Source organism: Myotis daubentonii, chromosome 3 (genome assembly GCF_963259705.1).
Source record: "Myotis daubentonii chromosome 3, mMyoDau2.1, whole genome shotgun sequence".
NCBI lineage: Eukaryota > Metazoa > Chordata > Mammalia > Chiroptera > Vespertilionidae > Myotis > Myotis daubentonii.
In genome coordinates, this window is record NC_081842.1 from 151,462,984 (window position 1) to 151,490,483 (window position 27,500).

At 42.3% G+C, this 27,500-nt stretch overlaps 1 protein-coding gene across 9 annotated transcripts in view; it reads right to left on the minus strand.

Annotated features, from left to right (window-relative positions):
* Nucleotides 1–290: 290 nt before the first annotated feature.
* LRRC8B (leucine rich repeat containing 8 VRAC subunit B) overlaps nucleotides 291–27,500 on the minus strand; it is an 86,209-nt gene continuing 58,999 nt past the window's right edge. For 5 of the 9 annotated variants that reach the window (XM_059688898.1, XM_059688899.1, XM_059688901.1 and 2 more), the window contains 2 exons: nucleotides 18,602–20,769; nucleotides 11,891–12,574 (listed from right to left, as the gene is read on the minus strand). In XM_059688898.1, coding sequence (XP_059544881.1) covers nucleotides 12,302–12,574; nucleotides 18,602–20,740 — 2,412 coding nt within the window. In that variant the 5' untranslated portion in view covers nucleotides 20,741–20,769 and the 3' untranslated portion in view covers nucleotides 11,891–12,301. Of the gene's footprint in view, nucleotides 414–9,039; nucleotides 11,849–11,890; nucleotides 12,575–18,601; nucleotides 20,770–27,500 lie in introns of those variants that run through there. The other 4 variants (XM_059688903.1, XM_059688904.1, XM_059688906.1 and 1 more) reach the window with 4 other exon arrangements.

The window sequence follows — 27,500 nt, forward strand, 5'->3', positions numbered from 1 at the left end:
GCTCACATGTCATAAAAGTGAGTCATTTCAAAAACTGAAAAATAAATATATGACATGCTCAAGCTCTATAGAACATTACTCAATATTAACCCCGATCAACACTTCCCACTCACTGAGCATTTCATGTAGATCAGAATAATGGTGTTGGAAGGTGCCTTATGGCACATCTAAGCTCTCACCAGGCTCAGGTAGGCAGGGCCCTGAGCACGCTGACATGCACAGGTCACCTTGGAAATGGCAGCATCAGGAGGGCCAGTGCAGAATCCCAGAAGTCACGTGAATTTAACTTGAACTGGGATTGGTGGTCATTTTGCAAGTCTAAACATCTGCCAGCATTTCCCTGTAATAAATCTGGATTCTCCGGGAGCTGAGCTGGACAATAACACCCAAGCTGACTTCGAGCCTCCTCTGCACTTTAAAACCAAAACCAAAATGTTAATGACTGAAGTTAATGACAAATGTTCATCTCAGAAGTCACAAGGACCCCACATTCTCTGCCCCTGTGAGCTGGGGTCTCCAGCATCCGCAACACCACCAGTTCCCGGAGCCACAGATCCCGCTGAGAAGCATGTTCGTATCCTGCAGGCCCCTCCAGGACTGGGCTCAGCCGGGCCTCTGCGGAGGATCTGAGGCAGCACCAGCCTTGCATAAAAACACGCTCGGCGGCACTCTTTTCTAGGCTGGAGGAGTTAGACTCACCACCAGAAAGAAAAAGGGAAGGCCGATTTTTTCCCTCTTCTACAAGAATATAAAAAGCAGCTAATGTGATTGTGCAAAGTCACTTGATAAGTCATCTTCCCTTCGTTTGCAGAGTTTAGTGGGGGCGGGAGTGGAGGACATCTGAGAGCTGCAGTCCCACTGTGCGAATGGGCCTTGGAGACCACTGGTCAGGGTCACTCACAGCGGGCCTGACATGCCATTGGCTTGAAGGGCCGGCGTGTTGAAGCATCCGAGGGAAGATACCAAGTGAACCAGTGCTTCAGGAAGGGGGCCCTTAGACCCTGGGGAAGGCTTTCTCCAACCTTAGCAGTGTGTTCAGCCCAAAGGCAGAGCCAGGAAGGAACACTCCGTCCGCTTGGGGTGCGGAGCATGGCATGAATTCAATAAGGGCAGCTTAACCAATCCCTCCTTGCTCTGCAAACGTCTACATCAGCAGAACGAATTTAGAATGAATTTAGCCTGAACTGGGATTGGTAGTCATTTTGCAAGTCTAAAATGACTGCCAGCATTTCCCTATAATAAATCCACTCTCAGGGAGCTGAGCTGGACAGTAACACCCAAGCTGACTGCAAGCCCCCTCTGTACTTTAAAACCAAAACCAAAATGTTAATGACTCTCTTTACCAGGATGCGGTCTTTATTCAACTTCTCCCATAGAGTCTGAAATTCTGAACAGCACTCCATTCTTCTAATGAGAGCGCATGCGCTCACAGTTTAGGCTAGGGCAGTGGTCGGCAAACTGTGGCTCGAGAGCCACATGCGGCTCTTTGGCCCCTTGAGTGTGGCTCTTCCACAAAATACAGACTTCTGCGCAGGGGCCACGAAGTTTCAACGCACTGTACGTGCGCACCCGCATGTGGTATTTTGTGGAAGAGCCACACTCAAGGGGCCAAAGAGCCATGTGTGGCTCGCGAGCCGCGGTTTGCCGACCATGGGGCTAGGGTATTAAAATAAAAACTGTATTTTCAATAAATAACCATGAAGTTTAAAAGTACATCGGTCCTTTGAATGAAATGATGATCTATTTATACTAAAGGGTGTTTAAAACTGTTTGTGTATATGTGTGTCTGAAAGTATATCAATCCTTTTTTAGCTTATATAGAGTCTCCCATTATAAAGGACAGAATACTGAATTAGATGTTGAGATCCTAGGCTGTGATCACAACCTAGGATCTTTCTTGCCATACAATCTTGGCAGCGTGCACGATACAAAAACAGAGAGTTGGTGCTACGGTCTCTAGTTCCAAACCTGACTCTGCCATTTACTGGCGATGTCATCTACACTAATAAAAGAGAAAAATGGTAATTGGCGTACGACGATACCCTTTTCATTGGCTAATCAGGGCTATATGCAAATTAACTGCCAACTAAGATTGGCAGTTAACTGCCAACAAGATGGCAGTTAATTTGCATATGTAGGCACAATGCAGGGAGGCGAAAGGGAAAGCAGGAAGAAGCCCCCTGCCACTGACAGTGATCGGAAACCCAGGGGGGAGCTAAGAGCTGGGGGGCAGGGCAAAGGCGGCCCTGGGGCCGCCTTTGCCCTGCCCCCCAGCCATGATCGGAGAATCAGGTGCCTTTTCCGCCCTGGCCAGTGATAGCAGGAAGTAGGGGTGGAGCCAGCGATGGGAGCTGGACAGGGTCGAAGCTGGCAGTCCCAGGAGCTAGGGGTCCCTTGCCTGGGCCTAAAGCGGAGCCCACGATCGCGGGGCCGCTGCAGCTGCATGTCCCCGCTGCCCAAGCTGGACGCCTCAGCCAGAGGCGTTAGGCCTGGGCAGGGGCGGAGCCTGCAACCGCGGGGAGCTGGGGGTCCCCTGCCCAGGCCTGACACCTCTGCCGGAGGCCTCAGGCCTGGTCAAGGGGCCGATCCGGTGATTGGTGATCGGAGGGTGATGAGGGTCAACTCCTCTGGCTGAGGCATCAGGCCTGGGCTGGGGGCAGAACCAGTGATGGGGGAAAATGAGGGTCCCCTGCCCAGGCCTGACACCTCTGTCAGAAGCGTCAGGCCTGGGCAAGTGGCCGATCCTGCGATTGGAGGGTGATGGGGGTCAACACCTGAGGGCTCCCAGTATGTGAGAGGGGGCAGGCTGGGCTGAGGGACACTCCCCCACTCCCCACACCCAGTGGACGAATTTCGTGCACCGGGCCCCTAGTCTAATATATAAGCCAACATGCCATTTAACCTGCCCAGACCTATTTCTTTTTCTATGACATGGAGATAATGCCCACATTAATATGTTTTAAGTATTAGTGATGTTTATAAAGTATATGACAGAAACTTTAGTAGTTTCCAATAATGTTAATTATTGAAGATGGTTCTTTCAGACCCTTCTTTCCTTTTATTTAAAAAATTTTTTTTAATTGAGTTCAGAGAGAGACTGGGAGAGAGAGAGATAGAGATAGAGAGAGCGAGAAAAACATCAATGCAAGAGAGGAACTTCAATCGGCTGCCTCCTACATGTGCCCAAGCCAGAGATTAAACCTTCAACCTGGGTATGCGCCCTCTGACTGAGAATTGAACCCACCACTTCTTGGTGCACAGGACGAGGCTCCAACTGATACTGTGGCAATTTAACCTAGTTATGAATAACTGGAAAGAAGCAAAGGGAATGCCAAATAGTGTAGGCATGCCATTTTGAAGGTTTGCCACTAAGCCTCAGTTTAACACTCCCCAGAAAGTCTGGGTGACATAGGGAAGGTACTTGTCTGTTGGTCACACCTGGGAACAGGTCATTGGCCAGAGTAGGTGTGGCCACTGAAAGTGTGAGAAGATCGGAGGTATATAATCCCCTAAACAAAGGAATTCGCTCTCTTGCCTCTTACTTTCTTGCTGGCACTTGACTCCTGGTCTGTGGGGCGCTCACGTGCCTGCATTTTCCCATACACAATGGACCAATGGGCTGCAGCTAGTTTAATGCTAAACCAGACCCAGCTACAATATGGAACAGAAACTGGACACTGGCTTTGTTTCTAGTTCTACTGAATCCCCAGCTGCACATCTGATGTTGTGTTGTTTCCCTAAACCTCTGCAGAAACAAACTCTGCAGACCTGTAGGTTGAATACGATGCCACTTCTGAACAGTTATAAGGCCTTGGGAAAGCTAACCTTTTAAAATTTCTGTAAAACGGGAATAACACATCAAATGAAGCTGTCGGGTGGGCTGAGGTACAAACAAAGAACCCAGCAGAGTACCTGGCATGCGGCAGGTGCTAAATAACAGCATTGTTGTACTCCAGTTCCACTGTGCTATTTTCCCTGTGGAGACAGACTCCAGGCTGCAGGAGCATGGACAAGCAACGACTAGATGTTTTATCATTTTTCCTTTTGAAGCCGTTAATGAGGTTCTGCCGAGATATCACAAGCCCAGCAAATTTTCCTCGGGCCTCTTAATGGAGACGATCTATTTTCCTTCCCTTAGTTAATTCTTCAGCCTTCCCCTTCCACTGAGCAATTGCCCGCCTATTGTGAAAAAAGATGATGGAACTACTCTTTTCTCCCCATAATGATCTGAGTAGTCTCTCTATTAAGTTCCCATAGAGGCAATAGGCAAGGATGGGAATACAAACCCAGTACAGGGAAAGACTAGTCGGAAAACCCCTTCACTCAGTTGGCATCTGTTTAAACATTTGCCGGGGTGGGTACTAATTTACAAGCAACACCCAATGTCATTGGGATAATTGGAAATAGGGGACCGGTTAACTCAGGTTTCCACATGCAATTTCTTACGTTTCCAGCCTAAGGAATGCAAATTGGTCCTGCTCCCAGTCAATACGTTGAATAAGTCTCTTATTTGAAGTTGTGACAAGAAACCACCTTGTAGGAAGGAAGAATCTTGGAAACTGAAAGACATTTATGTTTGTGAGGAAAGCTAAAACCTCACCCTCGGTATGATGGGTACTTAATACTCTCAAAGATGGGATTTAGTAATGGGAGAGGACATGTAAGCTTGGAGTATGTGGTTAGGACAGCAATAAATGAGAGAGAGAGAGAGAGAGAGAGAGAGAGAGAGAGAGAGAGAGAGAGAGAGAGAGAGAAATATCTAGGAAGGGAGTGGGAAGGGACCACGAAAATAGGGTGCATTGAGGGGAAAGAGGGAGACCCAGCAGCTGACAGGCCTGCTCTTGACGCCTGGAGAGGAGATGGTCTAGTCTAGTGCGATGTTTGAAGAAATGCCCTGAGCTGTAGTAACTTTCATTTGTCCTACAGCTCCCACTTAGCTCTGTGCTCAGTCATCTCTAAACTCTATCTCACTCTTGTGAGAGTTTTGTTATTGGAGAAGGGACTAACTAGACAGCTCATATAAAGGTTCATGGTTTTCAGTAATAGAAAACCAGTTTCCCCACCTCTACCAAATACACATTGAATAAATTATTCCAAGTGTTTTTTTAAAGGGGTGCTAAATTCTTGCCTGCCCACCTCCGGTCTGGTCCTGGTGCCAGGCACTGCAGGGGGCTTTCTAAGGCATCTCACTTGAGATGGAGTCATTAGGATTAAATGAGGGCCATTGAATTCTCAAGAGCTTCCTTGGGGGCTGCATTTGATAAAGGTAAGGCAAAGAGAAACTGGATAAAAAAAAGGGAGGGAAAGGAAGCTTCTATTTGGTTTGTTCTTATCTCAGCAGCAGAGGGAGGCAGAGAGTAAAAAATAATGTGTTGAGCTCCACACCAACAAATGCCTGTGTAAAAAGGCGAACAAACTTTAAGGTGTTTATTGTGAGTGTTTACGAAAAGGGGCCACATGCTAACCTGACTAACTCAGGGAAGGCCTGCGTGGGGGCCTTGCAAACTCAAAGACCTAAAGTAACCACAAAGGATGGTCTGAAATGAAAACTTTTTAAATGAAAGAGCAGTTTATGGTGGTAGTCATGTCCTAGGCTGATATCTTCCCTGACAAAGGTGAATCTTTACTTAACTGAGCCTACTGTCTTTGTGTATCTACGATAACATATCGTTGGAATGTCAAAGTAATTTTTCTTTTTTTCTGGAGCCCCTCAAAGCACAGGCACTGCTCTGCGGAGATCACAAATCCTCATTGTTACTGAGTTAACTGTTGACTGTTAACTATCCTGTACCCACCTAAGTAAAAGAAGTATGTGTATATCATTTTATTTTTTTATCCAATCCCAGAGGTTTCCCTGCTTTGCTTTCTCCCACCTCCCTAATCTATCACTAATGGAGTTCATGTAACCCACTTACATCTCCTCTTTTGACTGTAATGTATAAAACAAGGTGAAAACCTGCCATTCTCTGGAACATTATCTTAATTCATTGAGATTCTGCTTCTCAGCAATTGTCGACAGTTTGGCTCAAATAAACTCACAAATTATTTTTTTACAAGTGTGAATATTTCTTACATTAACATAAATCATTTGAAAAGCTCTCAGTAACACACGTCCTATAGAATCATTGGTATTTAGGAGGCAGGACTTATAATTCTAGTCTAGAGAATGATGAGATAACACAAGGTGAGAAGATATTTGAATTTTAAAAAGGACTGCGTATTTCTTTCTGATCCTTCTTTGGCCTATAGTTACATATTCCTCTGTAAACATGGGGCTTGAGTTCAAGGTTTAACTTTGCACCTTTGGATGAACAGCTGGCCTCCAGACCTCGGAGATGAGAGGGACAGAGTTGACAAGCTAGGATTTCAGAGAATCCAGAGGAAAAAGGGGCAGAAGCCCAACAGAAGCTGAAGCTCCAGACTCAAACCGTGCCCTTGACCGCACACCCCCCCTCTCCCCCGCACAGGCAGGTCCTTCACCATGTTTTTGATAAGCCATTTTGCACTGTGGAAGTGAATGCTGAAGAACACAAAGCCACACTTAGTACGGTGCTCATGGGGGCATGTCACCGCCCTGCAGGCTGTTAGCAGAGGACCAGCGTCCCCAAACACCCAGCAGACCCTGGGTGGCTGCGAATGCCTTGAGCCTGGTGCAGGCTTTATTTTTTCAACATGTAGGGTGTCCCCCCCCCCCCCACCCAAATGTAAACACACATTTTGAATAATTATAAAGGCAGTGTTTACCTGTCATTTTCAAAATTGAGCTACCAGCTGTTAAAATGTGTAAAATCCTGTATTTCCCATTCCCAAGGCCCTTGGGAGGTAGAGGAAAGCCTTCTTGAAGAACCGCCTTTCCAGGAAAAAATATGTCCATCTGGTTTCAGCAGCTAATTTCCTTCATAATCTGGTTCGGTGTGTATCAAGTTCTGTCCTCCAGCAGAGAAAGGATCTGAGGATCAGCTTTCTGATGTGTTCCTGACACCGTGTGTGTGTGTGTGTGTGTGTGTGTGTGTGTGTGTGTGTCTGTGTATGTGCGTGCGTGCGTGTTTGGTGCGTGTATACGCTGAAATAGAGAGAGGAAGAGAAGGGTGGGGGGGAGAGATATCAAAATAAAAAATGATTTAAAAATAATAAAAAACAAACAGATCAAATGACTATGTGTCTATTTTTTCCCAATGATTCTATTTTTTCTCCCTTTACTAAACCTTCTGAAAATGTCATCTTGCAAATCATTTCTTTGTTTTTTTTCTGGAGCCAGGAAGAGAGGCAGAGAGATGGACTGGTTAGCGATCTCAGGTCCCCAAGGATGAACACTGTTGGAAAGATGAACCTCTTGGGAGAGTGACAAGTTTCACCTTCCCCCGCCCCTCTGTGCATTCAAGGATCAATCCAGCTCTTTTTAGGGGCTTGCTATTTTGTGACAATTGTAGCTTATTTTGAAAACTCATAGTATCATTTGGTGAATTATGTAACCGTACAGCTGGCTGCACAGGGAAGTGTGGAAGGAGGAAGGGAATCACTTTTGGAACCTGGGCACTGATGGGTAGGCACAGGTAAGAAATAGTAGTCAACTTCTTTCAACTTTTAATGTTTTTATTTGCCATTTGTTATAAAAAATTGAATCTTCCTTTTACACAAAATGTACTTTAAAAACAGTAAAGTTTACCAAACCTAATGGATCTCAGGCAAAGGGATTTACCACTAAAATGCAGATTTTCATGGTAAACCTGAGGGCCGAAAACATTCAACTCAAGCTAACGTCTTACCTTTTCTAATAATTTATTGCCAGAGGCAAAAGCTGATTATGCAAGTTTCAAAATATGGGACAAAGATAAAATAAGCAATGCTAGCCTTCACTGGGGATGCTAACAAGAAAATGGCTCTACTTCAGATTGGCCCAGTATTTCACTGAAAGTGAAACATTTGTTTTTTGTTTGTTTGTTTTTGAATATATTTCTTTATTGATTTCAGAGAGGATCAATAAAGGGAGAGGGGAGAGAAAGAAACATCAATGATGAGAGGGAATCATTGATGGGCTGCCTCCTGCACGCCCCCTATTGGGGATTGAGCCCGCAACCCAAGCACGTGCCCTTGGCCAGAATCGAACCTGGGACCCTTCAGTCCACAGGCTGACGCTCCATCCACTGAGCCAAGCCGGCTAGGGCGAAAGTGAAACATTTGAAGAATTTTAAAAATATTTAAACATATTTAGGATTATACACAACACATATATGCACAGAGACATTCCTTCTAATTCTATGCCCCTTTGTGTTTTTTAAATTGCACCATCTCTGTTGATAATACATGACATGCAGGAGGCACTCATAATTGTTTTTCTCAGCAGTAGTGTATTATACAAGTCAAATGCAAAACTTCAGTATAAATTAAGTTCAACTGGAAACCATCTCAATTCAGTGCTTTGGCTTATATTTTCTATGTTAATGCTTTCGTGGTGATGAGATTGTTCATGTAAAAAAAAATTTTAAGAGAATGTAGTTCATTACCAAAGGAACTTAATAGATAGTTCCCAGTGGATAGAGAGGTGATGGACCAGAAACAGGAAGAAAGCAATTAAATAGGACTGCAGATTTTCCACTGCTTCAGCTTTCATATCCAGCTGAAGATGAGAATTATATTTAGGGCATTTTGCAAGTTTCATGTATGTGTCGTCATAATTCAAACAAGGGTACAAAATAACTCTTCCCCTCTCCCATCAGCCTTCCTCTTGTTTTCAGAAAAAAATAAACACAGGTTCTGATGCAATATACAGTTCCTGAAAACCGGCTTACAGTTATATCCTCATGCTTTAAGGAGAGATGGAGGACCATTGGATTAACTCTAAATGCTGCAGGGGTGGGAAAGGTAGAACTACTCAACTAGGCATGATTATAGGCTCTGGCTTCTCCTCAGGTATCACTGTGAGTTCCGTAGCACAAATATATTGTTACTGTACAAGTGCTGATCAAATTTAAGGAGGTGAGTGAGTGGAGGGAGAAAACAAAATACCTTATGTATATAGGACAATGATAAGAGAACAAAGATGGAAAGAGCATTTTATTGAAAATACAAGGAAATAAAGCTATAAATCCACAGAATTGTTTATTATAATAGTTTCTGAACCCATCAATATTATGCAGTTTTAATTAAACATACAAAATTTGAATCATGAAGCACTTGAACAAAAACAAATATTTTCACCATCCAACAAAGGTCTGCAAATACCTCACTGCAGCTCACCACAGCACACACATGCTGTGTAAGCCACAGTGCTGAGATTCTGAGGATCTCTACCCTGTTTCACACAAACATTCTTTAAGCAACAGTGACATATGGCGACATCCAGGGGGAAATTAAGACTGAGGATGAAGAATGAAAACACAGTATCTATGTGTCACAGAGTCACCCTGATGTAGGTTAGGAAAGAAACACTATATCTTACCAGAAATGCTTAAAACTGCTTAGGTTCTCAGGCTAAGGTTGAGCAATCAGTTTCTAAAAAATGTAACTAAGAGAAAAAAAAGACACTCCATAATTATGAGATATGAATAAAAAATATCCTCTTGCAACTTTGGGAAAAAATACTAAACATATCCAAGACTCATGTTACATTTTGCATATATAGGTGTATGCATGTCTTTATGTGTGTATGCATGCAAATAAAATGAACCAATGCCATTAACTTTGTTCTGAATAACATCCATGTTTATTTTTTGGAAAATGTACTGCACATTCTTAGAAATCAAATGCCAACTAAAGTCTCACAATTATAAGTGAACCAACTTCATTTTCTCCATTTAAATTCCCCATACATGAATATGAACACATATAAAATGATCTGTTCCAACCACGCAGGAAAGGTGGCATTAAACAACCCTTTTGTGTGTCAGGTGGTGGTCTCAGAGTTCATTGCATTGGTGTGACATCATTTCAAAAGCTACCTAAACACTGGTGTGTAAGGATGAAATAAGAAAGAAATCTGAGAACTTTTTAAGGGCATTGAGAACAGAGTTTGCACCAGTTACTACACCCTTATGTTTGGAAAGAAGCTTACAATATTCACTATTAATCCTGATAGTAACTCACTTTCAGAAATTGAGAGAGGTGATAAGATTATCCAATGACTTTTGCATGTGAATACAACCAGTGACTAGCCAGGGAGAACTAGTTTGTCAGGAAAATGGTAACAATCTAAAATTTGTTTTGAAAACTCTTCTTTAGAAAAGAGGATGAAAATTTTCATACAAATTATGGCTATTTATTTGTCCCCAGACATTTAAGTTCTGAGAACATACCTCTCCATGTTTCTTGTTCACATCCAAAGCTTAAGATAATCCTATCTAACACGGGATCAACACACATGACAATTCTATTGTGAAATATGAAAATGAGCATCAACTCACATTAAAAATAGGAAAAATGACAAAAAGAACTCTAGATATAGTCAGAATCTGTTTTCTGAAGTCCTAGAAGAAAGTTTCATCAGTTATGCCTGGGTCCCTGAGAACTTGAATGTTCTGACTAAAGGCAAGTTTTGGTAAGAATTACATTTTTACACCATTCCTTCTCATTCAGAATAAACCATAAGGTTTAGGCAGCCTTTGGTGTTTTATAATTTTTATAGCTAATATTATTCAAATTCATCTGACGCAAACAATTCTTTCTCTGAGATTCAGTCCAGGTGTGTGTGGCAGGAGAGGGAAGCTACATTTTGTTATAAAGACTCACTTTCATCTTTTTGGAATGGGCAAAGCAAGAAAAACAGCAAACATCACAATTCCATGTTTACGGTACTCTTTACCCATAGTGTTTTTCCAGTTTTGTCTAGGTGCGGTTAATCAATTACTTCATAGTCACACCAAAAATTAGATGGCATCATAATGCCTAGAGAAACACATTAAAAACGTACATTTACCCAAAATGAGTCCGTTGATTTTCGTTTTCCAATATGCACGGTAGAAGGCCAAACACAAAAGCTCTTTATAAAAAAAGAGAGCAAATTGTATTCCAGAAAAGTTAACCAGAAGCATGAGATGAATTCCAGTTAAATGGGTTTATTTCTTTGTGAGCTTTGAGAACTCATTTTAAACTATGAATAGAGGCTGAGTGTTTTACATTATAATCATATCTACAGATCATGCAGATGGAGAAGAAAGTAAAGTGTTTTGGTTTAACTCTTAATTTCTACAAGATATTTTGAAGTCAGTTTTAAAGATTGAAATCTCTACCTCTCCCCTCCATCACAGTTTCTGAAGTTATTAAGAATTGTACCCGTACAATAATAGCACAGCAACAAGGGAAGAGAGAGGTAGATGATGTGGCCATCCTTTTATAAGGAAACCCTTACATATTTTAGGGCATGAAACACAAGGCTTTTGTTATCCAAAAGTAATTAGTTGCAGAGTACAGAAACATTTTGGAGAATGCACACAAACATGAGAATCATAAGCAGGCAAAAAAAAACCCAAAAAACCCCAAGCATGTTAATAGTAAATTCTTACAGAAATGCATGTGTTCTCTGTACTTTACAAAAATTATTCCCACAGATTTTGAATCCAAGATTATGCAATAAAAATATTTATGTTTTACATTTAATATAAACACTTACGAGCAAATAAAAAAAAAGCTTTGATGATACACAAGAAGACATCTTGGAGAAGACATGGATTTTCAGGATGTCCCAAGGGTGACATGTCTTAAGTACCCTGCTCCTGTCCTATGCAGAGGCCCAAAGCAGGCACTTTCTCAGGTTCATCATTGTTAAGAGAAAACCACAGAAGGAAGACTCAATCAAGCTGGGACAGGAAGTAAAAAACCAAGAAGGAATTCTGCCAAGCACCAGACACCCTGCCTAAAAATAATTAAGAACATAAATCAAAGACAGCGTTGAGTGTACATCAAGGGCATTTATATTGATGAGTTTATGGTCTAGCTGATAAATATCCAAACAGGACGTCAGTTAAAACAAGTGTGCAAATAAGTCATGGGGCTGGGGAGGGAGAGGAAAGAATATCTAATCCTCAAGGTAATAACTGCAAGGTGGACATTCAATAATTTCATGTCCCTCATTCCACCCTCAAAGCGTACTTCTTACAAGTCAATAAGTAAAAGATCAATTATTCACAAAACTCATTTCAGTGTTAACACTTTTTACCTGTTTACTTAGACACTGAGACGCCTTTTAATAAAACATTTGATTATAGTTAGTCATAATTATTACCCATTTTAAAAATCTTTATAAGTTAGGAAACTTTAGTTCTCATTTAAAGCCCTGGGGCACACTTTTAGAAGTTTTCTCTGTAGGTCAACATTTATCTAAGCCCGTCTGCAAGCGTTCTGTGACAGGGGGAGGAAGAGTATTGAGCAAGTTCTCCTCGACAATCAGGCAGCTCCGTTTTAGGGACTGACACCCTTCCAGTTCAGGAGGAAGTGTTTCCAGGTAATTACCAATGAGCTCCAGATGAGTAAGGTTCGACAGCTCACCCACATGAGGGGACAAACTCATCAGGCTATTTTTCCCCAAAAGTAAACACTGCAGCTTTTTGCACTGAAACAGCCCATCTGGTAGCATCTCAATCTGGAAACGGAAAGAAAAAAGCCAGTAAGACCAGTTTTGGATGGCCTGTTATAGTACAATTACTTATATATACCTCTACCCTTTTCCAAAAACATTTCTGGATGTTTACATGTAACACTGATGATACATTTGAAGTAGATGGAAAATATAAAGGAAATAAAGGACATCCCAACATGGAGTCAGAATAGAGGCTACCATAAACTTTCAAACCCTTGTTATATGTGGGTGGGCAACCTATTTGGCTCTAAACATTCTAATAAGCAGTTCTCAAAGAAAACCTAATCAGTTACATACTGATTGTCCCTAAGGGGGGAAAAAACAAGCTAGTAACTCAGGAGATAAGCAGAGGTGCACCAAGGTACCCATCTCACTTCTTCGGTCCGCTTTCAGATGCCAGGAAGAACCTTGCTCATTGGAACTGACTGCCTAGTGGGTGGACACCCTGAAGCCATGGCCCTCACTCTCCTTCTGTTGGGCTGTCAGCACTATCAGGTTTTCACCAATCTTCTTCCAAATTTCAGACTGTGTGATCTTAGCGACTTCTAGGAGAGGGATTTCACAAGGCAAAGGAAGTGAGCCTCTGAGGCCCCGCTGTCAACATGTCTGTGTTGCTGCCATGACAGTGTGTCAGGGCTGTGGTTAGTGGAACCACTTCCCCAGAACTAAGTGTCCATCGCTGGCTTTTTCTCAACATCAGCACCCCGTGAAAGCACAGCCCTAACTCATCTACTGGGGTTCAATTTTGCTGAAGGAGGCTGGGAGCTATGTTAGAGACTCAAGACCTTCTTTCAACTCAGCAATCTCATCCTGAAAAATCTACCTACACCTTTAAAAAAGAGTTTGCACAAAGCTTACAAGAACACCAAACAGTTTTTGACTGGGCCAATGAATTTTATTTTAAAAAAAATTTGTATAGCATTTGTTTATACTGAATTCATTTAGCATGTTCTTGCTTAGACTCTATAATACATGAACCAGAAAGAAAAGAATTACCTTGGTGGACCACTGATTTCTTTTAAAAAATCACAATACTTGCAGACTTGATCAGAGAGGTAATAAAGTTCATAAGCAGAAAGGTTTTATAGACTAAACTATAATATATAAATACAACAAACTATAAAATGAACACAATGAATAGCTACAATATCACTCTATATCCTAGAATTCTCTGGCAACCAAATATTTTCTTTCTTTTTTTAAAAAAATATATTTTATTGATTTGTTACAGAGAAGAAGGGAGAGGGATAGAGAGTTAGAAACATCGATGAGAGAGAAACATCGATCAGCTGCCTCCTAACTGGGGATGCACCTGCAACTAAGGTGCATGCCCTTGACCAGAATCGAACCTGGGACCCTTCAGTCCGCAGACTGACGCTCTATCCACTGGGCCAAACCGGTTCAGCACAACCAAATATTTTCAACAAAATGTTCTAATATCCCTAGGACATCCGAAGGGAGGTGATTCTCTTCCTATATCTATGGCTGACATTGATAATGAAATCCTCCGTTTCCCAGAGGCTGGGACCTTACTTCAGAATCCTTCTCAATGTCAGATTTCCCTTTTTTCTGGCCATTGACACATGCTATCTCACTCGGAAGTACTAACCAAATATATAAAATCTAATCGTTTCAAGAAACAAAGCTGAAGATTTCCGTTTCTAAGTAGTGATGGTAAAAACAATAAGCCCTGCCACATAAGTGACCTTCCGCATCATAGCACATTAATGGGTGAAATAAGGAGGAATTTCCACATTGTTCACCTTTTGGCTAGATGTCTTTGAGTTAATACAAGAAATGCTTTAAATGCAGAAATGTAGAAGTCAGAAGACCTAGGTGTCAATTAGGCTGGTTTACAAGATTTGAGTGACACTATGAATCCCCCCCCCGCCCCCTTCCTTGTGCTTCTCCATCACGTTCCTTATGGATGAGCATCCAATGACACTTTAGCACTGGGATAGAGGTGGACGCTGCCTCTCCCTGTCCTGTCTTCCACACACACCACTCTTCATATTAACATCAGTTGGACTGATGCATCTAAGATGCACTAGAAAGAGCTCTAGAATAGGGGTGGAAACACTTGGGCTCCATCACTGGGTAGCTTCAGACCTCAGTTCAAATTACTATGAGCCTCAGTTCAGTATCAGTAAAAGGAGGGCATTGGACCAGAGCAGAGGCTGGATAGTAATATTTTAGGTTTTGTGGGCCAAGAGGCAAAGCTGAAAATTATGTAGGTGCTTATATAACAAGAGAGAAAAGATTTCATGCATATTTAAGTGATGAAAGTCAAAATATAATAATAATCGAACATAATTTTTTTGTAATATAGGCCCATAAATGAGAGCAATGGAATTTACTCATGAACACTGTAATTTGAATTTCATATAATTTTTATGTGAGACAAAATATCATTATTCTTTTGAGTTTTACCCCCAACCATTTAAAAAATTAAAAACCATTCTTAGCTTAGGCTGTGGGTAGATTTGGCTCCCATATCTTTAAGATAGGAGTCTTTGTCTCTCCATTTAGATATGTATTCCTAATTGTAAATCATAACTGATCAAACCTTTTCATGGGATTTTGTTTTTTGACTGTCCTCTCCCAACTCTTCTTTTTTAAAAAAAGGTTTTATTTATTGATGAGAGAGAGAGAGAGAAACACTGATTTGTTGTTTCATTATTTATGAATTCATTGGTTAATTCTTTTATGTTCCCTGACCTGGGATCAAATTCACAACCTTGGTGTATTGTGACGACACTCTAATCAACTGAGCTTTCTGGCCAGGGCCCAATCTTCTATGCACCATAATCAGAGCCACCTTTGAAACTACCAGTTCAAGCTAACTAGAACTTTCAAGCTCAATCTCACCACAGCTATTTTCCAATGAATCAAACATGAACTTGACTTGCAGACCTCAAGGCACTCTCCATTCTGTCCACCTTGTTAAGTGCTCTCACTTCTTATTACATCTGGGCATGTCTGTTGCAATCCTTTGTGCATGATCTCTATCTTTTTTAGATTTCCCGCCTCCAGCATTCTCAGGATGTGTTCCACGAAACTCAGAGTTACTATGAAAAAGTGTCTTGCTCAAGTAAGTTTGACAAATATTGCACACCATACCTCCCTCTTAGAGAAGCAAAACGCATACTCATTTTTAAAAAGCTCTGAAGTACCCTGCTGCAAAAGTATGATAAAAAAGAAATGTTGAATGCTTGTGTGATAACACCTAGTACTATCCTGTGGAAGAAACTCTGGAGGGCCCTTCCAATGAATGTCTATCATTTGGGGACCTGCCCAATAGCTCTGCTATCTAGACAATTCCCTATCTTATCTTGGTGCTCGAGTGTGAGCATTCATAACTTCTACCAGTCAATGCTCAGACTTGGACTTTGAATTGGGGTAGTGTCACCAAGCAGCAGAAATCACTAAGAACCTATTTGGTGGAAGGGCAAGGGCTGCAGTGGCAGCAGAATCAAGTTTTCAGGGGCAGCCCTGGTGCCCAGGGCTGGTCGGTGGCACGGTATCTCTACCATTTTGCTTTTGTACTATGATTTTGGGCTGTGGTCCTTTTTGCTGTCTAACTAGCTTGGTGCTTGTTTTCCAAGTTTAATTCTGCAACCTTTTCAGTGATATTAGCTACCCAACATCCTTTAAAAACAAAAAAAAACGTCTTTAACTCCAGAGTTAGTATTTATTGCCTCATTTATGAATCTGATACATTTCTTAAGTCCTTAGAAGAATCTTTAAAACTTCTCTCAGGAATCTTTACCAACCTCTATTCCAAATGCATGAATCAACTCACATTTCTAAGTATATGCATATATAAATACTTATGCATCGAAATCGATGTTTTATTTTCTTTTTTTAAAAATATATTTTTTATTGATTTCAGAGAGGAAGGGAGAGGGAGAGAGAGATAGAAACATCAATGATGAGAGAGAATCACTGATTGGCTGCCTCTTGCATGCCCCCACTGGGGATCAAGCCCGCAACCCAGGCATGTGCCCATAATCAGAATCTAACCCAGGAACCTTTGGTCAGCAGGCCCATGCTCTATCCACTGAGCCAAACTGGCGAGGGCTATTTTCTAATTTCTATAACTATTTTGGTCTACCTTATAGAATCATGAGGCTATCAAGATTAGAAGGAACCTTAAAATTAAATTCCACATGAAACCTGAATCTCTAATTCCCTTTAACAACTTTCCTACCAAGAGACTGATAATCTATATCTAGATAGTCTTATTAATAAGAAAATAACCTCTCCCTTCTTAATTGTTCATTCAATCTTTGGACAGCTTTTGGGAAAGATGAGAAGTCTGCTTGTTCTATTAATATTAATATTAATATTAATATTAATATTAATATTAATCAACTGCATAATTTAACAACACTAATGATAAATCTCTAGACCCGTAGACTTCAAAGTATGGTCACAAAATCAACAGTATCAGCTTCACCTGGGACATTTTAAAACTGCCAACTCTTGGATCCTACACCAGACCTACTGAAATGGGAACCCTGGAGTGGGGCCCAGGAATCTATTTTTTAAAAATATATTTATTTATTGATTTCAGAGAGGAAGGAAGAGGGAGAGATAGAAACATCAGTGATGAGAGAGAATCATTGATCAGCTGCCTCCTGCACAACCCCTACTGGGGACTGAGCCCACAACCCAAGCATGTGCCCTTGGCTGGAATCGAACCTGGGACCCTTCAGTCTGCAGGCCGACGCTCTATCCATGAGCCAAACTGGCTAGCGCAGGAATCTATGTTTTAACAAGCCCTTCAGGTGATCCTGAAGTGCACTATTAATCTAAATGAAGCCTAAAAGAGCTTTAAAACCTCATTATCCTTTACGACCTGAAGATTTCTTATCTAAGAATCGGCTCTAGCCTTTTACATATGTGTAAAGTCTTAAGAGTTGTAAAAATCAGAGCCCTCATTAAAATTTGAATGAATTTTGTGCCATGGATTTTGCCCTCATTCCCTGACTTTCTGGTATTCCTCTAACAATCCGTGGTTTCCAAATATAATACCAGGTGATTAATACATTTATTAGCCAACACCATCCTCACAGCTATATTTAGCATAAAATACGAATGATAAAAGGTCTAAGAGATAACACATTTGTGAGTGGGACAGAAGAAAATAGCTCCCATTTCCAAGGAAGACCACTTTCCTCTCTTGGCAGACCTGAGCTAGACAGGCTTCCCCGGCTCCCCCCTTTCCCCTCCCCGCCTTCTTTCCTTTTGGACATTACCATCACTCTCTTGCTGCTTTTGGCTAGCATGATTTTTTTTTTTTCTTTTTCCTCCTCCTTCACATTTTAACCTAGGAAACTAGTCATTTATTTTGTTTTTTCTTGTTTCAGAGATGTTAAGTTTTCCTTAACTTGGCTTTACTGTTGCAAATTATGGTTCATTTGTAAAGCATGGATGCTGGAAAAAGCTTCCAAGAAGCCCTAGTGTTGCATTATGGAACCAGGCCTTTCATTTCGCATTGCCTTTCTAGACATGCATGTAGATTTCAAATCTGTCGTACTGCACCACAAAAAAAGATTTATGAATAACTCATGATCACAGTATGTTTACCAAAAATTTCTGCTCCTATGGCAGATACGGAAAGCTGAAAAGTTTTAGGAAACTTTCTAAGTAGTTAAGACCTTTCCAAAATGAAAAGTAAGTTCTGTCACACCTAATTAGTTTAACATACTTCAACTGTGCTGTTTCTGTAAAATATAGGAAAAGAGAATAAAGAAAACATATGTTGAGCAACTACTACATATCAGGAACTGTGCCGAGTGCTCATATAGTTTTTCATAAAATCTCCCTGACAACTTACAAGTTAGCTTAAAAACTGCTGCTCAGTGTTTTGGTGATTTGTCCATGGTCACATGTCTAGTAAGTGGTGGTCAGGCTGTTCTCTGAGGATGTTTAGTATGATTTAATGTCCATTTTCCCTATCTACATTACACACTGCAACAGCAGACACTCCGATGACTAAATAAAGAGAAGAATGAATTTACTTACATTGTTGTTGGTCACAGCAAAGTACTGCAAATTACTCAAATATTGGATTTCTTCTGGAATGAAGGTCAGGTGGTTATAGCTTAGATCCAAATAATGTAGTTTAGTGCATAGAAAAAGCTGCAGGGGTAGATTCTCAATATTATTATGGTCCAAAGACAGCTGCTCTAGATTAGATAAGGCCCCAATTTGGGCAGGAATATAAGCAATGTTATTGTGCCACAATTTTAAGCAAGAGAGATTTTGGAGGTGCTGGAAGCTGATGATCTCCTCCACAGTTTTGAGGTTGTTTTCTTTTAGGTCTAACTCATGCAGGTTGTTCAGGCTGAAAATGGAGTGTGGAATGCGTTCAAGGTCACAGCTGAGCAGCTCTAGGCTTTTCAGGTTGACCATTTTTTTCAGGTTGTTCAACACAACCAGTTTGCTCCCCTCATTATTGAGGGACAGTTTCTGCAGGAAAGGCAGGAGGTCTGTAATGACTTGTGGGATCCGGGGCAGGCTGCTCTTCAGGTAGAGGGTCCGCAGGTTTTTTAAGTCCTGAAAGCCCTCCAACTGCATGGTACTCAGCTGCTCCGGGAGAACACAGCCCGACAGATAAAGTTCCTTGAGATTCTTCAGGTGAAATACCCAGCGTGGAATTTTCCCCATTTCAGTAAATTTCAGGCGGAGAACTTTTAAATTCTCCTCTAGAAAGGCCAGGGCAGGATGGTCTACCACCAGCGACGAATGGTACACATGAAGCTCCTTGAGGTTGACCAGCTGGGAGACGGTGGAGGGCAGCTTGACCTCAGGAATCAGCTCTAGGCTGAGCACTTCGATTTCAGTCAGCTCAAAAACATTGTCTGGAAGACCGTTTAGCATAAAGAGATGCAGTTCCACCTTGTCCTGGGCATTTTTCACCAGCTTGCTTTTCAGTTTCTCCACCGTCCATTCGTTATTGAGGTTGATCTGCTTCAGTTTGTTCTCACTGACCTCCGACAGGAATATGGAGAAGCGTTTGGAATACAGAGGATCATACTGGTCAGCCAGATGGAGGATGAAGGCAAAGTCATTCTTGACGTCCGGTATGTCACTGTAGTTGCTTTTTTCTCTCAACGCCTCAAAGGAATATTGCTTGAGGGAGCTCCTCAGCATCCACCACAAGCTGTAGGAGGAGGTGAAGCCATAGAGTATAACCAGGATGACATAGAACGAAGCCAGGACCTTAAATATTTCCGCCAAGGAGTAGACGCACTGGTAACGCTTATATCCCGTGAAAGCCTGCACGTCAACTGAACAGTCAATTTCAAGAGTGATGTAGGTTAAAAAATACGGAACGTAACTAATGATGAAGACAAACAAAATGACTTTGACTATTATCTGCTTCAGATACACTCTGTAAATGATATCCTTCTGCTCCACGTGCATGCGGAACCTTTTCACTTTTTCGAAGATGGCTTTGGCCTGCTCGCCCTCCTTCTTGTCCAGGACACTGGAAGTCGGGCTTTCTATGCCAGCCGACTCCATGCCGGGCTGCGGGTAGGGCAGGGACTGCTTATTGGCATCCACATCAGCCGAACACCCTGAGGATGAAAGCAGAACCTTGGACTTGGAGAGCGTCAGGGGCCTCACTGACTGCTCGGCCACCGTTTCCGACAGGGCGCGGGTGGTCCACGGAGAATCGAAGCACTTGTGCAGGATGGCCACAAAGTGCTCGAGCCGGGAACTCGTGCTGGGGTAGTGAAGCCAAAAGTTGCTGCAGGCTGCGAAGATGAGCGTGTGCAAGAGCACCAGGTAGGGGAAGAACTTTGCGAACCAGTGGAGCTGCTTCTCGTAGCAGACGGCGTCGATGTAGGAGTACTGCTGGCGGTGGAGGTCATTCTGGATTCGGAGGGGGAGCGGGAGCGGCGGCCCCAGGTCGGAGGACGCATTCACGCTGGCTCTCAGGAGGTGCCAAGGCACGGAGCAGTGATTGTCGAATTCCACCTTACACGGAAGACAGCACAGAACCCGGCTCTGCGTCAGCTGCAGCGCGCCCGCCAGCACGGCCACCAGCAGCATGACCAGGGTGATGTAATACCAGAAGACGTCCCACCAGGGTTTTAGGATGTGATAAGATGACTGGGCGTCTGCTAAACATTTTAGCTCCGTTAGTGTGATCATGACTTTCCCTTGGAGGAGGAGGACAGAAACTGGAAGAGAAAAATAAAAGAAAAGGGGCTGAGGTAAAAGTATCCAAAATAAGCATTTAACTCTAACGCTCATATACACATATCCTAAGTAGGATTTACTTCAGGGGCAAACCCTTGAAGGCAGGACTGATCAGGGGATATAGAAGGCACCTGGTTTCGTTAGAGAACGTGCACTTTAAAGTGCCTTTGGTGAGACACCGTTTGGTGATAAACGACTGGGGCAGGATGTGAAGCAACAATTTCATTTCCTCCTGCATTTTGACTTCATGCTGAGCTATTAAAAACCGGATTTTCTTCAATCAACACTGGGACAACTTGTTCTTATGCTACTTGTTCCTAGCTACACTTTACACCCTCCCAAAAACGGTTTGAGTAAACTCTGTTCCACACCCTACCCCCCATGCCTGGAGCATTCACTTTAGCCTAAGAGTTGTGTTTCAGTCACTAAGAAGAACCTCTTTTGAGCAAGCACTGCCTTATAAAATTAGCCCTTCAGAAAATTCTAGAGGGATCTGCCAATTCTATGTTCAAAACAAAATGTAATTTAATGCATTTGCTCCCCTAAACCCCCAGCTCTTGAGATGTAACTAAAATTCATGTCCAACTTAGAGGACTTAAAAGCTGACAAACAATAGTAATGGCTTAAAAAAGGATTGGGAATAAAAATCCAGTTAGAGCAATATTCTATTATAGAGACTCTCATGTTTAACGTTTCCATGGCAAAATACTAATAGAATAAATGTCTAAGGGCATAATCTATTCTTAAATTATTTTTGCTATCAGAAAAACAAGGTGGATTTTTCAGGCTCTTTAAAAGTACTCAATGTTCCTTATATAAATGGTTTATGCAAAGTTCAGAAAGAGACATTACATAAAACATTAAGTCATTTAAAAATATTTTTAAATCACTTATTTTAAAAATTGTTAATTAGTAAAATCCAGACCTCCTATAAGAGGGCACAGAGCAAGATAGATAAAAGGACATTTTGAACCTAATAATGTATTTGGCAAGAAAAAAGAAGGAAAAAACGTCACAGCGGCATGGTTATCTTTTACTGGGGGTCCAGTTCTAACCTATGTCCATGGGCTTCTCTTGTACTTTCTTGAATCTGAAGTCTTAGCATCTTTCCTAGGTCTGAGTTTCTCTTTCTAGATATCCTAGTACTGGTAGCACCCCCAAGGTAGCCTTTTTTGGCTCATTAATCCCCCTTCTAGAGACCGGCATCCTGCCTCGAACCCCAGAATTCCATTACAGATGCTCTGCTACCTGTTAATCAGTGTGTTCTCTTTTGCCGGTCAGCTCCAGCATACTCCTTATCATCTGATCCTGAGCCCTATACCTTCTTGCTTTCCCACTTGTTAGGGCACCCATGACACCTGATTTTAACTGCTGGACTGGAGCACCACTTTCTCCCTGCATCCTCTCTGAACATCATATTATATGGTTTCGACTTCCTCTTAGGACTTGGATCTTGATTATACAACTTGTCACCCTTCCCTCCTTTAGTTTAGTGGGTCTAATTCTAACTCTCAGCTCCTCTCACTCTGCCTCATCCAACTTCAGTTAACCATAATTGTTTGTCAGTACAAGACAAAAACCAAAACCAAGAGGAGTACATGAGACAAACAGAAAGTCCTGCACGTAGACCCCCAAATGCCATAAACATGGTAGCAGGCAGGATGGTAGAACATACTGATGGATGATCACGTGAAAAATACCTAGGGTTTTTAGTTGGCATGAATATATGCTTTTAGCTAATAGTGTGATAGCTATCATGATAAATATAGCTATGTGCTATATTAATGCTAACTACAGTTACAACATTATTATAATCTGGTGCCACATTGATAGATGAACCCAGATAAAGGGGCAACAGTCATTCTGTACCTGCCTGGTGAGATTACATCTGGAATTCAACCCTGAGTCATAGGTTAAAAATTAATTGGGCAACAGAAAAGTCAGGAGCTACTTGTCTGCAAACCATTATCTACAGAGAAACACAGGTAACTGACGATATTCAGCTGAGATGATGGCAGTGAAGTAGATGGAAACTACGCTCACCTCCTCCCAGGACTGAACCGGAATCACAATAAATCACAGAACAATCATCTAGTGGAAGAGAAGTCTTATAACCAAGGATTAACAGAAGAAGCCAGGATTTGCAGTAGGGACTGGTAGGAAGGGCGGAGATGTGAAAAGGGCTGTCCCCACACCCCCATGTGGCAGATAACAGTCTGGAGGGATCTCTTAGTTGCAAAGGTCCTTCCGTAGGAGTAAGGGTTCTCAACCCCATATTGGGATCCCCAGCCCAGAGCACCAGAGCCAGGAAGAGGAGCCCAAATAACATTTGGCTGTGAAAATCAGTGGAGATTCCGACCACCAGAGAGAGACAGGAGTCTGCTAGAAACCCAGGCACGCTCTTAAAGAGCCAGAGGAAAAAAATCTCATTCATGGCCACTCACTGTGGGTTCCAATGGAAGGAAGGCAGATCAGAGAGGACTGGAGTCATTCAAGGGGAAACTGGGTTGTGTGCCTTAGGGAAGAGAGCTGAAGAGGCAGCTGTACTAAATCCCTCCTGACACCATCCACTGACACCATCTTTCCTGGGTCCACTGTTCTCCATGCTGTGTCAGCCTGGGGAGTGCACTAGCCTCACCCACCTGACTTCCTGTGGCTCTACACTGCTGAGCTCATGCCCTGCATAGGAGCTGGCTGGCTGTGGCCAGCCTGGCAGCAGTGCAGACTTCTTTGGGGACCTCTCAAGGAGATCTGAGCACATTTGAGGGGTGGAAAAGACAACAGGGAAGGATGGAGTTGTGTGACTCTAGGGCAAGGGCCATGTTTCCCTCACATGCTGACCAGAGCCACCACCGTCCCTGTGTTGTGCCCTCCCTCCACACACCCGTTATCTTGGTCTGTGTTCATCTGATGAATTCTGCTGGCCTCACCCTGACGAGTCCCTGAGACCCCGCCCCATCACACAGATCTGCTGCTCCCAGGCAGGTGGTGGTTGGCCGGGGTGTACACTGAGGCTTTTGTTGAATGGCCTCAGACCTAGAAACCCGATGAATCCTACTTGTCCCTACCTGGTGATTCACTAAGAACCTACCTGGCACAGCTCGCGTACCACCAGAGGCATTTTCAGTGACTGAGCCTGGTAGGCAACCAGGAGACAGAGGTGTGTGTTGGGTGCCTTGGGCCTTTGCTCACCTGCCCCCAGGCTTGGTGCTGGTAGAAGCCAGGCTTAAATAAAACACAGCTTGGCCCCTACCACATACCCAGGCCCCGCAGAGGCAGCCACAAACTGGATTGCTTTGGAGCTCCAAAATGGTAACCCAGGGCTGGGCACAGGCAGCGCCTGACACTGATCTGCACTAGAGTCCCTCACAAGAGGCCCCAGAACCAACAAACCAGGCAACAGGCTTCAGGCCACTTCAGAGCATGACCAAATTAGTCCATAAGTGGCACAACCAAAGGGAGAAGGTCAGCAGGCACCAGATCCAGCTGGGGTGAATTCTGCTTTGTGGCATCAGCCCCCAGACACCAACTTGTACAATATGGTCAAGATCGATCCTCACAGTCAGCTAGACTGAGAATCAACACCATCAAGATAGGCCAATAGCACTCAAGATTCCACTACAACAGGAAGGCTCACGTAAGCCAAACAAGAGACATTCCTGAAGCACCAAGCTCAGGTGACAAGGGAGATTGTGTCACCAAGGCCCAGAGAATACCTATTAAATAAGGCCATCATACCAAGACTGGGAGGCATAGCAGATCTACGTAATACATAGAAACAAATACAGAGAGACAGCCAAAATGGGGAGCCAAAGAAACATGCCCCAAATGAAAGAACATGAGAAAGCTCCAGAAAAGAACTAAATGAAATGGAAGCAAGCAATCTACCACATATAGAATTCAAAACAATGGCTGTACGGTTGCTCAAGAAACTTAGGGGAAAATGAATGAACTCAGTGAGAACCATAATAAAGAGATAGAAAACATACAAAAGGACCTAGAAACCATAAAAAAGAACCAGTCAGAGAAAGAGAGATACCATATGCTTTCACTCATATATGGAATCTAATGAACAAAGTGAACTAACAAGCAAAACAGAAATAGATTCATAGACAGCAGGGGAGTGGTTGGCTTGAGGGGCTATGTGGGGGGGGGGGGATGGAGAGATTGAGGGAAAAAACAAATAGAGAAAAAACTCATGGATATGGACAAGAGTGTGGTGATGCCAGGGGGATTAACGGTGTTGGAAGGAGACTTGACTTGGGGTGGTGAACACACGATACAATGTACAGATAATGTGTTGTGGAATTGTGCAACGGAAGCCTGTATAATTTTGTTAACCAATAAATTCAATAAAAAGGAAAAACAAACAGGAGTAACATATGCTATCCATATATATAAAAGCCTAATATGCTAAGTGTCCAACCTTTTGACTGGTCACTATGATCCACACTGACCACCAGGGGGCAGACGCTCCGACCGGTAGGTTAGCCTGCTGCTGGGATCCTGCCGATCAGGACTGGGCGAGACAGGCCAGACATGCCCTGGAGCCAACCTCCCATGGTCCCTCCCGGCCTCTACAATATTTCTTCTAATTAATCTCCTTTCAATGTGCATGAATCTGTGCACCAGGCCTCTAGTAATAAATAAAACAAAAAAACTAGGAAATACCTAAAATTTCCACGCATTTCTCCAAAACATTTCAAATCCACAAACCTTTTTTTTTTTTTCCCCAAACAAATCCTAACAGCAATGCTTTTTGTTGTTGTTGTTAATTCTCACCCAAGGATAGCCTTCCATTGATATTCAGAGAGTGGGAGGGAGGGGAAGAGATAGAGAGAGACATTGGTTGTCTCCTGCACATGCCCCAACCAGGGCCAAGGATCAAGCCTGCATCCAAGGTACATACCCTTGACTGGGACCTTTCAGTCTGCAGGCCGACACTCTATCCACTGAACCAAACCAACTAGGGCTCAGATCCACAAAGCTTTTGGACTGGTATTTGATTTTGCATTTCACTGATACATTGTTGTAAAAATGCTTTGGCTTTTTCCTCAGTGAAATGAAACAAAAGTCATAATTAAAGCATTCATGGCTTCAATAAAACTGTTGTATATACAGCTGCAGTGATATTTAAATATGAAAGCATTTTATTTGAATATGAAACACACACAGATCAATAGGAAGCTGATTTTAATAGGTGTGATGGATAATTTAAAGAGGGTATGATTCCCAGGTTCATACTCCAAATCACAGCAGTAAATGATTTCAGCAGTTGTCTAAGTTATGTTGTGTTCCAAAACTAACAGTAAGATCATTTCATCTTGAAAATATAAAGGCTATTTCCTAAATTTGGGATTCAGCTATAAAAGTGTCTTTGCCGTCACTATTAAGTTGGCCTCAAAGACTGCAAATTAGACCACTGTGCTGAAAAGCTGCCTTTTGAGGCAGCTTAATCAGTTTGGTTATTCTTTTAAAGTAAGAGCTTTGTTTACATCAAAAACTTGCAATAGATTGATAAAAATAATAAAAGCAAACATATAGACATCGAAACTTACACTCTTCAAAAACAAATAAAAAAAAACCCCAAAAAACAACAAAAAAAAGAAATCAGTAACTAAAACTGGCATATTTTCCTTTATAGCTTGCCTTTGATTTATACATTTCTATTTCCTGTCCCAGGGAGGAGAGTGAAGGCTAGGCTATGGTGCTTTAGGTGCAGATTGTCTTCTGGATTATGCTAGGTGCTCAAGAACGCTTATTCAGCACAAATTATTAGATTTTGGCTACAAAAGTTCAAAGATTTACAGAAGGCTGCTCTCTGGATATCTGTGGTTGTTATCACCTTAGTTCGCTTATTCAAAAACTTCCCTATTCTTGATCAGTGTTGAGAAAGTGCATGCTCACAAACAGTGAACTTATAATCTACTTCATAAAAAAAATCATTACTAATATTAATGAAATCAGTCTTTCTCTAACACTTTGTTGGGTCAGCCTGAAAACCTTTCCTCTTTTCCTGTCCCCCAGGACTGGAAGACCAGATAAGGGGACGATTCCATCTGACGGGAACACCTCAATTTGGGGTTGTGATTGGCTCCCGGCACTGTTCACCTGGGAAACTGCTCCCTGATCCACAGATCCCACAGTCATGGCTCTCAGCAAGGTGGTCAGGAACTCTAGTCCCTCAAAGTCCTCTCAAAGTGGAGAAGCAACGTTAATGCTGGTTGTTTGTCTATGGCTTTGCCCCAGTGAAACTGAATTTCAGTGATGTGCTATGATATCATCCCAGAGGAATGATCATTTGTTTGCTAGATCTTTGGACACTGGAAAGAGGAAGGGAAGCAGGGAAGTCAGCAGAGAAAAAGAAAGGGTAAAGAAGAGAACAAGACCTTATTGAGCACCTAATGTATTCCATTCATTGTGTTAAATCAGCTTGTTTAGTCTTAGAGCTACATTAAGAAATAGATATCTCACCCTGCCCCGATAGCTCAGTTGGTTAGAGCATTGTCTCGAAATGCCAAGGTTGAGGGTCCAATTCCCAGTCAGGGCAGATACAAGAAACACCCAATGAATGAATGTATCAACAAGTGGAACAACAAATCAATGTTTGTCCGCCTGTCTCTCTCTTCCTTCTCTCTCTCTCTCTAAAATCCAATCAATAAATAAAAATTTAAAAAGAAAATAGAGATCTCCATTTTATTGGTGAGGACAC